The 17,999-nt window shown below is 38.0% G+C and overlaps 1 protein-coding gene across 2 annotated transcripts in view; it reads left to right on the forward strand.

Moving 5' to 3' along the window:
* The window catches only part of LOC132824448 (uncharacterized), a 37,610-nt gene that overhangs the window by 10,172 nt on the left and 9,439 nt on the right, over window positions 1-17,999 (forward strand). The window contains exons 4-8 of one of the 2 annotated variants that reach the window (XM_060838964.1): window positions 4,363-4,479; window positions 5,948-6,382; window positions 12,134-12,511; window positions 13,521-13,832; window positions 15,979-16,302. In XM_060838964.1, coding sequence (XP_060694947.1) covers window positions 4,363-4,479; window positions 5,948-6,382; window positions 12,134-12,511; window positions 13,521-13,832; window positions 15,979-16,302 — 1,566 coding nt within the window. The remainder of the gene's footprint in view (window positions 1-4,362; window positions 4,480-5,947; window positions 6,383-12,133; window positions 12,512-13,520; window positions 13,833-15,978; window positions 16,303-17,999) is intronic. The other variant, XM_060838965.1, reaches the window with a different exon arrangement.

Genomic DNA, 17,999 nt, shown 5'->3' on the forward strand with positions numbered 1-17,999 from the left:
ACAATTATTAACTCTGAATTTCTCTCATTCTCCAATTTTCTCAACTCCAAAACTTCAAGCCCAAAAACAAACCATTTAACCATTTCTTATCCCTCACCTAATTTTTGTTTGCATCTTACTGCATGACCTAAAACGTGCTTTGCAAGTCTGCTGTGTGGTAAAGCCTTTTGCAAATCCATGTACTGTGCATCAACAGCCTCCTCAACGCTTGATGTTACCTGTTCAAAAATACTGCAAGTTAGATAGACATGATTTTTCTCTGAACAAATCAATGCTGATTGTTCCAGTTAAACTGCAGTTTTCATTTTGCCTACTAATTCCATTCTGAATAATTGTTTCTAGAAATTTCCCTATCATTGCAAATATACATTTTGGGTGGTCTGTAATTTTTGCACTGATTGTTCCAAACGTTTTTTGAGCGAGGACACAATGTTTGCAATTCTCTCGTTGTCCTACGCAAGTCCTGGATCCAGGGTAGACTTTTGCAAGTACCTCTGCAATGTCTACTCTCATTCCCTTCACCTTTTGAATGCATCTCATCTGATTCAAATGTTTCACCAAGTCTGAAAATGTAATTAATGTCTCTCTATTGATTTATAAGCTCTCTAGATTGAGTTTAGTCCTGATTAACCATGGCCTGGGTAGCATCTACCTCAGATATACTTGTAGAGTATTAATCTAGCATATCAGTCATGCCTCTTTCTTCTGTGTGTAAACCCCTATTTTTGGTCCCTAATTGACCTTCCTTCTCCTTTTATCACCTTTTTACTGTTGATGTGCTTATGGAAGGCTTTTTGGTATTTCACTTTGTTAATTGCATGCTTCTTTTTGAATTCCTTGCCCCCTCCCCCGCTTTTGAACTAATTATGTTCGCTGGTTCTCAATTGCATTTACTACCTTACACATCATAAACATAATTTTTCTTCTTCAACTTTAATTTCAATCTCTACCATTTGTCATCCAGGGAGCTCTAGATTTGTTTGTATTCCCCTTTTTTCTTTTGAGAAAATATATCTTCACTCTTCTCTTTGGTGGTGGACTATCTTCAATCAGTGGTTGCAGTCTATTCAGTCCAACGCTGTTCTTTCTCCATTTGAGGTTGGTTAAGACCATAAGACATAGGAGTGGAAGTAAGGCCATTCGGCCCATCGAGTCCACTCTGCCATTCAATCATGGCTGATGGGCATTTCAACTCCACTTACCAGCGTTCTCCCCGTAGCCCTTAATTCCTTGAGACAACAAGAATCTATCAATCTCTGCCTTGAAGACATTTAGTGTCGCGGCCTCCACAGCACTCCGTGGCAATGAATTCCACAGGCCCCACTACCCTCTGGCTGAAGAAATGTCTCTGCATTTCTGTTCTGAATTGACTCCCTCTAATTCTAAGGCTGTGTCCACGGGTCCTAGTCTCCTCACCTAATGGAAACAATTTCCTAGCGTCCGCCCTTTCCAAGCCATGTATTATCTTGTACGTCTCTATTAAGTCTCCCCTTAACTCCAATGAATACAATCCCAGGATCCTCAGCCATTCCTCATATGTTAGACCTACCATTCCAGGGATCATCCGTGTGAATCTCCACTGGACACGTTCCAGTGCCGGTATTTCCTTCCTGAGGTATGGGGACCAAAACTGGACACAGTACACCAAATGGGGCCTAACCAGAGCTTTATAAAGTCTCAGTAGCACATCTCTGCTTTTATATTCCAACCCTCTTGAGATAAGTGACAACATTGCATTCGCTTTCTTAATCACGGACTCAACCTGCATGTTTACCTTTAGAGAATCCTCGACTAGCACTCCCAGATCCCTTTGTACTTTGGCTTTACTAATTTTCTCACCATTTAGAAAGTAGTCTATGTTTTTATTCTTTTTGCCAAAGTGCAAGACCTCGTATATGAGGAACGACTGAGGATCCTGGGATTGTTGAATTCCATCAGTCATTTCCTGGACCACTCTCCCAAACTGTCTAGATCCTTCTGAAGCCTCCTCACTTCCTCAGTACTACCTGCCTGTCCACCTAACTTCGTATCATCTGCAAACTTCGCTAGAATGCCCCCAGTCCCTTCATCCAAATCATTAATATATAATGCGAATAGCTGTGGCCCCAACACTGAACCCTGTGGGACACCGCTCGTCACTGGCTGCCATTCCGAAAAAGAACCTTTTTATCCCAACTCTCTGCCTTCTGTCAGACAGCCAATCCTCAATCCATTCCAGCAGCTCACCTCGAACACCATGGGCCCTCACCTTGCTCAGCAGCTTCCCGTGTGGCACCTTATCAAAGGCCTTTTGAAAGTCTAGATAGACCACATCCACTGGGTTTCCCTAGTCTAACCTTACTGGTTCTCTTACTAGTTGGTTATTCTTTCCCTGGGTGACCAGTGTCATTTTCTACTATCGTCCTAAACCTTATGATAGAAGATCACTGTTCTCCACTGTCACCTGAGAATCAGGGCGGCTGCATAAATCTAGAAATTGGTTTAGCAGTACCTTGTTTCTTGTTGGATTAAACACATACTATGATAAGCAATTCTCCTGAACACAATCTAGGAATGGTTGCTCCTCACTGTCCCTTACAGTAGCATTATCCCAGTTCATATATCGCTAATTAAAGTCCTTCTTTATGACTGCTCATTGTCAGCATCTCTCTATCATTTTCCCTGCAGACTTGTTTGTCTGTATCTTTCCCACTCGGTGTTTTGTAGTCTACACTAAGTAATGCAGTTGCACCCTTTTTATTCCTTAGGTCTCACCAAATTAATTCTGTCCTTCACCTCTGAAAGATCCTATCACAATTTGTTTCTTAACCTGAAACACTACCCTCCTTTTACTTTCTTTCCTATATTTATGAACACCTTGTAACCAAGAATATTTATCACTTATACTTGTCCTTCCCTGACACAGGTTTCTGTTCTTACTGAGACATCCTAATTCCAAGTGATAATCTGTAGCTGTAACTCCCCAAGTTTGTTAACAATGTTCTATGAATTCACAAACATACAGATTAATTCTGGTTTAGACTTCATTACTTTACTTTTGTTTTTTTTCAGACTTCACTCAAACTTATTTTTCTCTAGTTCAGCATGATCAGCCTGTCTTGGCACTTTATGTACCCTGATATTACTTTCTATCTTCTGTCCCCATTCCCTGCTGATTTTTTTTAAACCCTCACCAGTAAAATGCCCTGCATTCTGTCAGGGGCAAGCTATCTGACTTGTACAGACGCCATCTTTCCGAAAGTCAATCCTGGTGTCCTTCCTTCATGAGGTTTCTAGTCAAGATATATCTACCTGAGAATAATCTGGAGATTAATATTTTAGAAGTCTGATTGCTATTTTTCTCCATAACTCCCTCAATTTTGATTACAGGACATCATCCCCCTTCCTGCCCATGTTATTAGTACTAATTTGGAACACAAACCCTGACTATTCATCCTCCCAAGAAGAACATTTTGCAATTATTCCGTGACATCATTGACCCTCTCACTGGACAAGCAACATATCCACCTGGACTCACATTGATAGTGCCTCTGTTTACAAATTCAAGGATCTTATAAGCTGCCTTAACAATTGCACCTTGGCCACAATTGTGCTTCTGAACCTCAAGGTCCTCTGCTCCTGTCCTTCCCTCAAAGTTCTAGCATGGATCCTGTATTGTCTCTCTATGTTTCTTCTATAAAAATGCAGTACCTTACATTTCTCTGTATTGAAATTCATCTGCCAAGTGTTTGTCCATTTGACCAATTTGCCAATTTGTTGGATTTAAGCCTCTGAAATTTCTTCAATTTCATGTCTTTGCTCATATTAATTAACTTAATTTTGCTCACACTTTCTTGTGTCTGGATTCCTGTCTTTTTTCTATGTAACTTGTATCTTTTGTTGTGAACACAGAGACTAACTATTTGTTCATAATCGTTGCCATTTCTTCTCCATAATTCCTTCTTTCTCTGTTTCTAAGGTACCAACATTTGCATTAGCAGATCTCTTCCTTTTTATTAAGGTTGCAATAGCTATTACGGTCTGTTGTTAAATGTCTGCTGAGTTCACATACAACTTTTCCCCCTTTTTTCGTATTCAACATCTTGATGATGCTGAAGAATTTATTTGTATAAATCTTCACGTTCTGGAGCTCATGTGAATTCGAGAAATGCTGAAAATGCTAACCAACAGCTGCTGGAAATAAACTCATGTTATTTAGAACTGTGAAGACTCTTTAACATGAAATGTTCAACGATCTTTATCAACTTACAATGCATTTTTTTAGTTTTAAATACTTCAAACCATTGTCTTGGAATAAGTCTCAATTTTCAGATATTGTTCTATTTTGCTATTCACTTCAAAACAACTGTTTGTTACCTACAGAGCCAGAAGTTGTTGTACCAGTAGGGATAATAACTGGATGTGTCATCGTTAGCATATTGGCATGTACAGCAATTGCGGGCATTGGATTTTTTGTGTACTTCAAGTACCTTAAAAAAGGTAATGCATCCTTCAATTCACTTTACAAGTACAGCAACTGCAAATTATTAGATAATTCTTGCTTTGTAGTATGATGGTTCATCTCTGTTGAAGTTTTTGTTTACAGTGTTTTCCTTGGAACAGGGCTGCATCTGATTATATCAGAGTTGAAACTGAAATTATACAACAAGCAGCATTAATGATCTTAGTGCAATGTTTAGCTAAGGAGACCCAACATCATGCATTTGCTCATAAAACAAGCTTCAGATTTTCAGTAAAATTTTAAGAAATTGTAAATGATTGATGAATAATAGTGTGACAACGTAATAATTTTTATTCTGTGACTGAATGCTACTTTGTTTATATCTGAGTGCTGTTCATTATCTGAACAACTCAGTTTAAAGCTACAATGTCCAGCAAAAGAGGAAATGTAATTATCTTTAAAGTATCCTGCAGTTTTGTTCTCTGCCTTCAGCATTTGACTCAAAATGAAACAGCACTGAACTGAGAAGCAAATTAAATGCATGGAAAGAAGCTCAAAAATGTCCCACTTCTTTGCTACCCTAGTCTTGTGTGAGCAGTCATGCTGTCACATCTTTGTTTTCAGAACTTTCTCATACCCTTCTTAATATATTTTTGATTTGGAGGAGCCAGTGTTGGACTGGGGTGGACAAAGTTAAAATTCACAACACCAGGCTAAAATCCAACAGGTTTATTTGAAAGCACTAGCTTTCGGAGCACTGCTCCTTCAACAGGTGATTACGGGCTGACTAATGAAGGAGCAGTGCTCCAAAAGCTAGTGCTTCCAAATAAGTCTGCTGGTGTTGTGTGATTTTTAACTTAATATATTTTGAGCTCATAAACTGATCTGTTGATGTTTGTATCTGTCTGATTCAACTTTGTTGAAATTCACCACAGCTTGTCTATCTTTTGTGCAAATGGTGTGTTTCAATTTAGTTATCTCTATCTCTTTGGGAGATTTGTGACTTTCACATTGTGTTTGTTGCCTGATCTTATGTCTACTGATTTTTCTCCTCATACTTCTCTGTTTACCTGTTTTTCTTTGTGGATCTCTCTCTTTAGCTTGGATGATCTTTCTCACTATGTTGTGAAATGCTGGCTTCCACCATACATTACTGATCTCTACTGTTCTGTTTGTTGATGTATTTCTGTCCTTTGGTCCTGAACTTTTTGCACTTTAGCCTTAATTTTATATTTGGTGGATGATCTGATTTGTTTGTTTATGACTCCCCATCTCCTAGAACTTTATTTTAACTTTAAGGAGACTAATGATTATTTTGGTCAAGACAAATTTCTTTCAGTAAGAGATGATATTTTAATTTCATTACTGTTTATAAATGAAACTACTGTTGATGATCTTTGTTATTCCAGTAAAAGTATTCTGTCATACGATGGATTAATGTTGATGTTTTGAAATGACTGAACCTGTGGCAAACAGTGGATAAATATCTAAATATTTCATTTTTAGTTCCTCCAAAAGTTTCTGATATCAGCCAACCTCCAAGACTTATACATTTTCAAGAGGCTCTTCTGAATTGTCAGATTTCTGGATATAGGCCTGAGAACGTTTCTATTAGTTGGTTGTTACAAAGAAGAGATGATAGAGCACCAAAGGAAATTTATTTATGGAGCCCTACACCTCAGACCCTACAGAATTCAGGAGGAGATGAGCAGAAGAAACTTATTTCAAACTATACATATCAAACTGAAGAAGAGGATAAATCCTTCAAGTTTAAGGTGCCAACTGTTAAATGCAACAATGATGGTAGCTCCAGTGTGAATTGCAAAGTTTTGTTCTGGCCTGATATTGAAACTGATAATGGAGCTGTCCTCCAGGTTAAAGTCCACCATAGCACTCTCAATATGCCTATAATTAGGAAGACTTGTCTGAAAGTTGAAGGTGGTAAGTAAATTAAAGTGATTGCCAATCAAATATATATCCAAAGAAATGTTGTTAACACAGAGGTATGCATGTATACTTGCACATGGGGCTTGGTTAGTTTAGTTAGCTAGATAGCTGGATTGTGATGCCAAATGAGCCAGTAATGTAGATTCGATTCCCACACCAGCTGAGGTTACCATGAAGATCCTGTTTTCTTGACCTCTCCCTTTCCCTCACCACCAGTCATCTCTCTTTTATGAGTGGGAAGCTGTATGGTTCTCTGGAACTATGGCAATTTAACCTATACTTTTGCAGAAACATACATGCAACTATCTTGTTGTAGGATGGTTTCCAGAATATCATGGGTAAACTGATCTACCATTGCACAAGGCAAGAAAACTGGTCACTGGCTTACTAAACCCCAAATTGTTCTGACCATTTATGTTTTATCCATCTCATTATATACACTTTATGAAGTCAGAGAGTTGTACAGTGTGTAAACAGACCCTTTGGTCCAACTCATCCATGCTAACCAGATAATCTAAATTAATCTGCTAGCATTTGGCCTGTATCCCTCCTGAACCCTTCCTATTCATGTACCCATCCAGATGCCTTTTAAATGTTGTCATTGTATCAGCCTCCACCACTTCCTCTGGCAACTCGTTCCATAAATACACCATACTCTGCGTGAAAAAGTTGCCCTGAAGTCCTTTTCAAATCTTTCCCCTCTCCCCTTAAACTCTATGCCCTGTACTTCTGGACTTCCTTGGTCTGGGAAGAAAAACCTAGTCTATTCACCCTATCCATGCCACTCATGATTTTATAAACCTCTGTAAGGTTTATATACCTCTGCCATTGATGCTCCAGGGAGTATAGCCCCAGCCTATTCAGCCTGTACATCCTCTGTTTCCACTGCCCTTCTGTTTCATATTGCATAACCTTATTATAGGAGCAGTTGGACAATAAATAAAGCAACAGTTCAATATTGAGAGAGGGATGTCAAAACTGAATTTTTGCCCACCCATGTACAGGATTGAAATGACAGGAAATTCAGTAGAGTGTGGATGTTCCATTGTTACTCATTGGTGAATAAATCCTTAATCGTGTGCGTTTAGCTGAAGAGTTGGCAACCACTTTATTAGCTGAAGAGTCTTCTCAAAATAAACATTGGGAGCCTCAAGACTATAAATAAAATGATGGAGTAAAGGCATAAGCATGCCTTAACAAGAAAATGATTGCGTTTTTGAGAATTTAAGGATTATTAAGCATATACTTCATGCTGTTAAAAAAAAAGTAATTTGTTTTGACTTCTCTCCGACAATGGTATGAATGACCACAGTTACTACTAAATTTCTTGTAATTTCAATCCTGTACATAGTTGGGCAAAAATACAGTTTTGACATCACTGGAATAGATAGAACAATTATTTATGTTGTCGAAGTTGTTTCACAAATCTTGATTTTGACCTCAACTTTATCATCATTTTTACCAGAGAATCATAGCACTACGTTACCTTTCATGTAGAATGCAAACATGTTTCCACTTGTTGATTGTAATATGACAGGTTTTAATAACCTATTCAATTCACTGTTTTGGCTATGGCAGAAGCAGTAATGGTTATAACAGTAAAACAACCTGTTCATGAGTCACGTACAGCACGGAAACGGACCCTTCGGTCCAAGCTGCCCATGCCGACCAGTTATCACAACCCAATCTAATTCCACCTGTCAGCACCCGGCCCATATCCTTCCAAACCCTTCCTATTCATAGACCCATCAAAATGCCTTTTAAATGTTGCAAATGTACCGGCTTCCACCACTTCCTCTGGCAGCTCATTCCATACACGTACAACTCTCTGTGTGAAAAAGATGCCCCTTAGGTCCCTTTTTATATCTTTCCCCTCTCACCCTAAACCTATGCCCTCTAGTTCTGGACTCCTCCAACCAGGGAAAAGACTTTGTCTGTTTATCCTATCCATGCCCCTCATAATTTTGTGAACCTCTAAAACGTCACCCCTCGGCCTCTAACACTTCAAGGAAAACAGCCCCAGCCTGTTCAGCCTCTCCCTGTAGCTCAAATCTTCCAACCCTGGCAATATCCTTGTAAATCATTTCTGAACCCTTTCAAGTTTCACAACATCTTTCTGACGGGAGGGAGACCAAAATTGTACGTAATATTCCAAAAGTGGCCTAACCAATGTCCTGTACAGCCGCAACATGACCTCCCAACTCCTGTACTCAATACTCTGACCGATAAAGGAAAGCATACCAAACGCCGCCTTCACTATCCTATCTCTCTGCGACTCCATTTTCAAGGAGCTATGAGCCTGCACTCCAAGGCCTGTTTGTTCAGCAAAACTCCCTCAGACCTTAGCATTATGTGTATGATTCCTGCTAAGATTTGCTTTCCAAAAATGCAGCACCTCCCATTTATCTGAATTAAACTCCATCTGCCACTTCTCAGCCCATTGGCCCATCCGATCAAGATCCTGTTGTAATCTGAGGTAACCCTCTTTGCTGACCAATACACTTCCAATTTTGGTGTCATCTGCAAACTTACTAATTGTACCTCTTATGCTCGCATCCAAATCATTTATATAAAGTAGTGGACCCAGCACCGATCCTTGTGGCACTCTACTGGTCACAGACCTCCAGTCTGAAAAACAACCCCCCACTACCACCTCTGTCTCCTACCTTTGAGCCAGTTCTGTATCCAATTGGCTAGTTCTCCCTGTATTCTGTGAGATCTAACCTTGCTAACTAGTCTCCCATGGGGAACCTTTTCGAATACCTTACTGAAGTCCATATAGATCACATCTACCACTCTGCCCTCATCAATCCTCTTTGTTACTTCTTCAAAAACTCAATCAAGTTTGTGAGACATGATTTTCCCATTCACAAGCCATGTTGACTATCTCTAATCAGTCTTTGCCTTTCTAAATACATGTACATCTTGTCCCTCCGGATTCCCTCTAACAACTTGCCCACCATCGACATCTGGCTCACTGGTCTATAGTCCCCTGGCTTGTCCTTCCCACTCTCCTTAAACAGTGGCACCACGTTAGCCAACATCCAGTCTTCTGGCACTTCACCTGTGACTATCAAGCTAAAACATTTTGAATAATTGCATTGTGGCTGTGCGACTCAAAACACAGTGATGTTTCACATTAAAATTATAATCTTAAGGTATGATTTGTCTGGTTAGCATGCAAAACAATACTTTCCATTTTACTTCCATACATGTGACAGTAATAAATCAAATTAATGCCTCTACAATCTCTTTCAGAATGCTGAATGTAGTCAATCCAGTCTGGGTGGTTTATCTGCCTTCAGACCTTTCAGCTTCCCCAGCACCTTCTGTTTAGTGACAGCTACTGAACTCACCTGTAAACTCGGACTCATGAAGTTCTGGTATGCTATTGGTGTCTTCCACCAGGAAGACTGATGCAAAGTACCTATTCAGTACCTCTGCCATTTGGTCACATGTAATCCCATTTATGGTACTTTCCCATATTATTGGAATGTGGTATTGTACCTTTTTAAGTAGCAATCTATATTTATTACTTCTAAATTTAGAAAAAACACTGCTCAATTTTTGAATGAAATGACAAGAAAATAAATAATGATGTGAACAGTAAGAAGAGGTCATGTTGCAGCTGTAGAGGTCATTGGTTAGGCCACTGTTGGAATATTGCGTGCAATTCTCGTCTCCTTCCTATCAGAAAAATGTTGTGAAACTTGAAAGGGTTCAGAAAAGATTTACAAGAAGGTTGCCAGGGTTGGAGGATTTGAGCTGTCAGGAGAGGCTGAACAAGCTGGGACTGTTTTCCCTGGAGTGTCGGAGGCTGAGGGGTGACCTTATAGAGGTTTACAACATTATGAAGGGCATGAATAGGGTTAAATAGGCAAAGTCATTTCCCTGTGGTTGGAGCATCCAGAACTAGAGGGCATAGGTTTAGGGTGAGAGGGGAAAAATATAAAAGAGACTTAAGGGGCAGCTTTTTCTCACATAGGGTGGTATGTGTATGGAATGAGCTGCCAGAGGAAGTAGTGAAAGCTGGTACAATTGCAACAATTAAGAGGCATTTGGATGGGTATATGAATAGGAAGGGTTTGGAGGGATATGGGCCAGGTACTGCATGTGGGACTAGATTGGGTTGGAATATCTGGTCAGCATAGACGGTTGGACCGAAGGGTCTGTTTCCAAGCTGTACATCTCTGTGACTCGAATAAAGATCATGGCCCATCATCTTTCAAATGACCAAGAACATCTGCCTCTGCTTGCATATGACATGATTAAAAGGTTAGCAGGAATCAGTTATAAAACTATAAGATTTCACAAAAGATTGTTGACACCAGGCAACACACATAGCAGTCCTAATGGTAGGAACAGTCATCATTTCACTTGGGTGGTTACACTTTTTCTTTATACCTGTACTAATGTGCTGCTCATTACATCAACAAATTGCATTTTTCAGTACTTACACTGGTTTGTATGACAAAGTTTTATTTTCCAAAGTAGAGGAGGACAAGCAAAGATTTGGGTGATGTGTCAAGACCTGAAGCCCAATCTGTGTGAAGAAAGTAGTCCTGTTTCTGTCATGGTGGTTTATGAAATCAAGTACTTGGAAGTGTTCCACAATGCTTTCAGTCATTTGACTTCTGCTCTGCAGAGTATCAATTTGTATGCAGTGAAAGGTCTATAATGTTGGGAAAACTCTTGACCTGCGTCAGCAAGACAACACCTTATGATATGGAATCTCAATCTAGTTAGCAGATATATGGTACTGATGCCTAAGTTTGAGAGATTCTTCTAAAGAACAAGATCTTTGCCCATGTTTGCTTTCAAATTCCGTAGATTAACTCTTGCTTACATTTTTCTTCCGTACTGCATTTGTGAAGATTAAAATGTTTACAAAGTTATTTTTGAGCATTTACACTGTTTTTCTTTTTTCTCCTTTGACCATTTCCTGTAAGTTGATGCATCCTTTTAAAATTTGAGCCTTAATAACTGCACTTTTGCAATATTTTGTGTTGTGTCCAATCTGCTGAATAAGAATGCAGTAGTACAGGCCATGTTTTAAAATTCTATTCCTGGTTGTGTTATAACATTCAGTGAGACCAGCAGACCAGTCTATGGCCTAGTTTGAATCCCGCACACCAATATTAGCAGTATTTTTGAAAAAAGATCAGGACTTCTGAATTGTCTTTTTATGGTTAATATACTATAGATAATATAATTGTCAGGTTTAATTTTAAGTCGCTGGATGTAGGTTTGCTCGCTGAGCTGGAAGGTTCATTTCCAGACGTTTCATCACCCTACTAGGTACCATCTTCAGTGGCCCTCGGGGCGAAGCACTGTTGAGAATTCCTGCTTTCTGTTGATATGTTTGGGTTTCTTTGGGTTGGTGACATCATTTCCAGTGGTAATGTCATTTCCTTTTTTTTTCTCGGGGGTGTTCGATGGACCCCATCTACCACCCTTGAGAAAAAGAACAGAAAATGATATCACCACAGGAAATGACATCACCAAGCCAAAGATATAAATAAAAAGCAGGAATTAACACCAGTGCTTCACCTGAAGGGCCACTGAAGATGTTACCTAGTGGGGTGAAGAAACATCTGGAAACCAGCTTAGTAAGCAAACTTACATCCAGAACCTCAACCTGACCTACAAATCTTCTCAAAACTCGCTAATTTTAAGTAGCCTATGTTTATAAATTCTCACAACTTTTAAACATGATTGTATTTTCTTTCCTTTATATAAAAAAAGTCGGACCAAGAATGACTGATCCAGTGATACCAGGATGTATTATTCACGAAGAAGTGCTTGCTGTGACTTGCCCAATCAATGGATTTAAACCTAGACCGCTGGCTATCAACTGGTACAAAGAAAAGAACTCAATAAGAAAAAAGATTGGGATGGTTCAACCAGAAGGAACAGGGTTCATTGAAATAACAGAACCAGGGCAACACAAGTATACCCACAGCATAACTGAGCTGAAATATAAAGACCACACGCACACTGTTGCCAGTGCTTTGTATTTTATACCAACTATTAATGACGATCATGAAGCAGTATATATTTGTGAAGTAATACATCCTGCCACAGATACAACATTATATAAAACAATTAAGCTAAATATAACAGGTACAATCAGCATTTCTTCATTTTACTTTTCATGTTTTACTATAAAATTCACAATAATATATTGTCACAATCAGCACAGAATCAATAATTGAAATGCATATTTGGCAGTTAAGACTCTATAGCATTGGGTGGTAAAGTAGTTGATTAGAAGAAAGAGCCATTATTTAATGTTGATATTGTTGCAATTTTAAAATTGTCTCTCAAAATATGACAGAGTTTACAAGATCTTGGATAAAATTGTATGTGCATCAACCTAAAATGGTTGACTATTCCACCTGGAAAAGGGAAAGGCATTCGTTAAATTAAAGTACTACTGGATATTTCATTTTTGCAACAAAAATATCAAGAAGAGGAAGAAATTGAGCAATTTTAATTATGAAATATATTGCACTCCTTTTTGCAATGAACTTAATTTTTTTGAACATGTCTCAAATTTTGAATTTAACTATTATAACTTCAATTTGTTCTGAATTTTGCTTTGGTAGCCATCTTATTTTGTGTCTTATTTCTAGTCCCCTATTCCCAGGGTGGTTGTTATGGTAAATGTAATTCAGAAAAGATGTTCCCTAAATTCCTACTTGGAATAAGCCAGAGAACCAGGTTTTAGCAAGATAAGGAAAATCTCAAAACAACAGGATGAGGTAGAGAGGCACAGGAATTTGGGAAAGGAATTCCAAAGCTTGAAGGCTAGCATAATGAAGTTAGAACATCCCTTCTTGTGGGAAAACTTGTCAGAAATTATATGGGAGGAACAGCAAATTTGGATATCCAGGTTAGAATGGATAGTAGCCTGTTACCTTTACTCAGCTGCATTGCATTTTGTACCAGGATGGCAATTCATATCAGTTATTAAAATCAAATATTTGTACTATCATTTGTAACTTTCCTGAGTAGAAACCATTTTGTTTTGTTTTGACTTGAAATAAGTTTTAAAATATTATTTCAGTTTTGTTATGGCTTTGTTCCAATCAAAATCCTAAAATTCATATTTTCCTTTTTCTTCCCTTAGCTATCCCAAAATATAATAATATAAAACTGTCACCAGAAGTTCCAATTGTTGATGAACAAACAACTGCATCTTGTCGAATATATTCATTCTTTCCAGTAGACATTAAAGTTATCTGGAAAAAGAACGGTGTGGTATTAAAGGAAATGAATGCTGATAATGAAGCAAACTATGGAAAGGATGGCCTTTATTATTTCACAAGTCGTTTCAAATTCATTCCTGACAGAGAAGACTTGGGGAAGACATTAACTTGTGAATTCCAGCATAGAAGCATCACAGGATCCAAAAAAACTGAATATGTACTGAATCAATTAGGTAAGTAAGTGTTTAATTATTGTTGACACATTATGTAAACATTGCCATGTTTAATTTAGAATGTGGTTGACTTTAATATCTTGAATAACAAATGGTTTAATGGAATCTGTATACTAGATTCAGGCACTGCATTTAATCAAATTAATTAAATCAAGGCTTCCTACTCTTATTAGCAGTAAGGAGGTGTGTCTGGGTGGGATGCACTTCAGAGGGTTGGCATGGACTCAGTGGACTGAATGGCCTGCTTCCATGAATATTTACATACTGTAGCTTTAAAATGGCCAAATCCTTGGCTTTACAAAGTTGGAAACTACCCCAAACATACTCCATGAACTCTTCATTACAATCTTTGCCACTTTTATGTGCCTATTCTATATTAAGATGAAAGTCACCTATGATTATCGCAGCAATTTTCCAACAAGCCCTGATTATATCGTAATTTGTACTCGAATAGCGACTGAGATTAAAACAATTCTCTGTAAAGGTAATATCTTTGTAACTAAGAGAAAAGTAAAGTATTTGTGACCTGTAGCTGGCCCAAAATTCCTTTGGAAGTGAACGGCTGTGTTTTGGGAAAGAAAATCCGTCTTTATGCTGTATATAATAAGGGGAGGGAAGAGAGTGCCTATCTATGAAAGGAAGATCGTTGTCATCAGTCAGATTTTTCCAAATTTCATTCGTGTCAAGGGAACTAAACAGATTTTTCTTAGTTTCTACATTAAAAGTAATTGCACTCCTTCAATTTGGTCATGATTTGGTGTAGCCATTATTGGACTGGGGTGTACAAAGTTAAAAATCACACAACAGCAGGCTATAGTCAAATCCAACAGGTTTATTTGGAAGCACTAGCGTTTTGAGCACTGCTCCTTCATCAGGTGGTTGTGGAGTATCCTGCTGGTGTGCGATGTTTAACTCTAATTTGGTAGTGGTCTGCAGCAGCTGATATGCTAAATACTTGAATTCCCAACCTCGATCTCTCTTCCCATCTTTATGTCCTTTAAGATGCTCCTTAAAATAAATTGTTTTATCTAATCTGTTCTAATATCATGATCAACATGCTGAACTTTATTCACGAATGTACTCGTGAAACCTCTGGCCTCCAATGTCATTGTTTAATAAAATGGCAAGTATCAAGTCGTGAACTGCTAGACACTTTGTTTCTGTTCTTAACAATACAGCAAATAAAATGTTACAGTTGTATTCTATATTCTGATAAATACTCTAATTTTTTTCTCACAATCTTAATATGCTAAGGATATAGAAAGATCTGATTAAATCATTGTTTTATTCATTGACGTGTCATAGCTCTGCAGGTAACACGTTGATTTGATTTATTATTGTCACATTTACCAAGTTACAGTGAAAAATATTGTTTTGCCTGCTAACTTTACATTTGCAGAATATCAATTTAAAAGATTATTTTTGTGCAGAACATTTTGATGCAAATAAACAAATTCTTGCTTAATATCTGAATTTGTTAGTGTACCATAATGATACACAGAAATATTCACTTGTATGTATGGAGTAGAGATGTCTTGCTGCAATTATACAGGACCTTGGTGAGACCACACCTGGAATATTGTGCACAGTTTTGGTCTCCTTATCTGAGGAAAGATGTTCTGGCTATGGAGAGTTTGCATCAAAAGTTTACCAGGGTGATTCCTGGGATAGCAAGACTGACTAAAGAGGTTGAATTGGTAAGGACTATATCAACTGGACAGAAGTGAGGACTGCAGATGCTGGAAACCAGAGTTTAGATTAGAGTGGTGCTAGAAAAACACAGCAGGTCAGGCAGCATCTGAGGAGCAGGAAAATCGACATTTCAGGCAAAAGCCCTTCATCAGGAAACATTGGAAGGTTTCAAGAAAGAATTTGATGTAGTACTTGGGACTAAAGGGATCAAAGGGTATGGGGAGAAAACAGGAACAGGGTACTCCCTGTTTTCTATGTTTCAACAATTTTAAAAATGGGTATTATCAATAAAATAATTTATAGTTGTGAATAACTAAAATTTTAGACTTATTGTAACCTCATTATTTAACTGTCTGTTTGTATCAAATAGCTTTAGTACCTTTTACATTTTCTGAGTTATTGCAGAAACCTGCAGAATTTTATTGTCTAACTATATATTTTCTTGTTATTACAGTATCTCCACCATTAGTAAGATACATAAGAAGTGAACCACTTTTCCCAGAGGCAGGAAAAGAAGCAACCATCATTTGTCATGCGTATGGCTTCTTTCCAAAGGAAACAATGTTCATGTGGTTCAGAAATAATGAGAGAACTGATGATGCAGAAATCACTTCGACTGAACCCCAGAAAGATGAACAAACTGGCTTCTTCTTCTGTGAAAGTCGATGGAAATTGTTAATTAAGCAAGAATATCACCAGATGGAATTCAAAGTTGAGGTTTTACATTTCCCAACTTCTCACAAGCCTTCAAGATCTAGTTTTATCCTTCATCTCGGAGGTATGAATTTAGGGTATGCTGTTTCTATACTAAACTTATACTAAACTCTGTATAATCTACACGCTTCTTTTTATATATAGAAATAGATGTGAAGTTTTACCACACTTGAGTAACTCCAAATATAAGTTTGATTTATCAAACTAAATTTTGCCAGAGGCGCTGATGTAATCATTCTTCCCGCTTTCCAGTCACATTTTAAAAGCTCCATTACCAATTAACATGAACTGGGATCCGAATTGGATTAAGGCTATTTTGAAATTATAATACTTAGAATTACATTCAGTTGTCAACATGAGTTATTTCTGTAGTAAAAAGTCAAAATAATTATGGACAACAGAAGAGAATGAAATGGTGTGTATAAAAACTGGAACACATGGTTACTTTAGTAACCTAAGAACAGGAATAGGCATTTAGTATAGGAATACACATTCGGTAATATCCAGCTGATCGATGACCTGACTCCATATACTCTGGAGTGATGATGACAAGACTTGACTCTGATATCAAATGCTGAGGTGGTTCAGAAGACTAAGTTCAGAGAATTTCATTTCCTGATCTTCTCAGGAAGAATATTCAGTGTCAGGGATAGAGATCACATCCACCTGCTCTGGTGTAAGATGAGTCCTTGCCACTGTTCATTGTATTCCATGAAGTGTCTGGTAGACTTTTCCTGGTAGACCTGCAGAGGGACTGCTTGGTCCAGTGGAGCAGTGAGAAACCACTTGATAGTTTAATGAGAAGAGACTTTGTTTTAAACAAAATATAGTTTATTGTTTGACAACTATGTACATAGTCAACCTCATTACAGAGGCTGGGTGGAAGATCTAAAGATGGTAGGTCTTGCTCCTTTATGAGCCTAAGCCGTTCTCCCGCATGTCTATATGAAATCGTTGCAGTAGGTGATGTTTAATTCACTCCATAATATTCATTCTTTCAGATCGTTACAGCTTTATACAATGCCTACACCCTTTTGTTTACCCATTATTAATATTCATACATTTGCCTACATAATTAACTGCCCCACCTCCACAAATATTTGACTTCACATATTCCGGGAGTTTGAAGTTTCTTTATTCTCCCAAAAACATTATCTTCAATCTTGGTAGATAGATAGAACATTTGGGTTGAAAATAGTTGCGTCTTACTCTGTTTCTGACAACGTGAAGGCTGAAAATCCCTTCTGATGAGAAAAATCTTTTCAAAAAAATCTTTGGGTTTCCTTTTGTAGAGATGTTCTTTCTTAGTAAAATAGGCAACTGCTCCATTACAACATCTGAAGATACTTTAAACACACAAACTTCCTCAAGGGGAATAGTTGTGGAAATAGACACTTTCATTCTTGCACTGTCCTGGATCCCAGAACCAGGAAGTTCCTTCTGGACTGTATCCTGAACCTTTGAACATTATTAGTCCCTTCCTATTGGTGACTTCCAGAGAGTTTACACACACATCTTCAGTCTGTCAGCAGATCGTTATGTCAATCATCTTGTAAATCTGTGCTGAAGTATGTAACACTTCCATTCATCCTTTGGAACTGTAGTATTGGTGGAAACAACATGCTCAGTTCCTTCAACATACTATTTGCTGATTGCTTCTAAATGGGTGCCATCTATATTACTAACACTGAAAATTCTTCCAGGGAAGATCAGGGAAATGTAATTTTCTGTTTGAACTTGGTCTCCTGAACCACTTCAAAT

Source organism: Hemiscyllium ocellatum, chromosome 18 (genome assembly GCF_020745735.1).
Source record: "Hemiscyllium ocellatum isolate sHemOce1 chromosome 18, sHemOce1.pat.X.cur, whole genome shotgun sequence".
NCBI lineage: Eukaryota > Metazoa > Chordata > Chondrichthyes > Orectolobiformes > Hemiscylliidae > Hemiscyllium > Hemiscyllium ocellatum.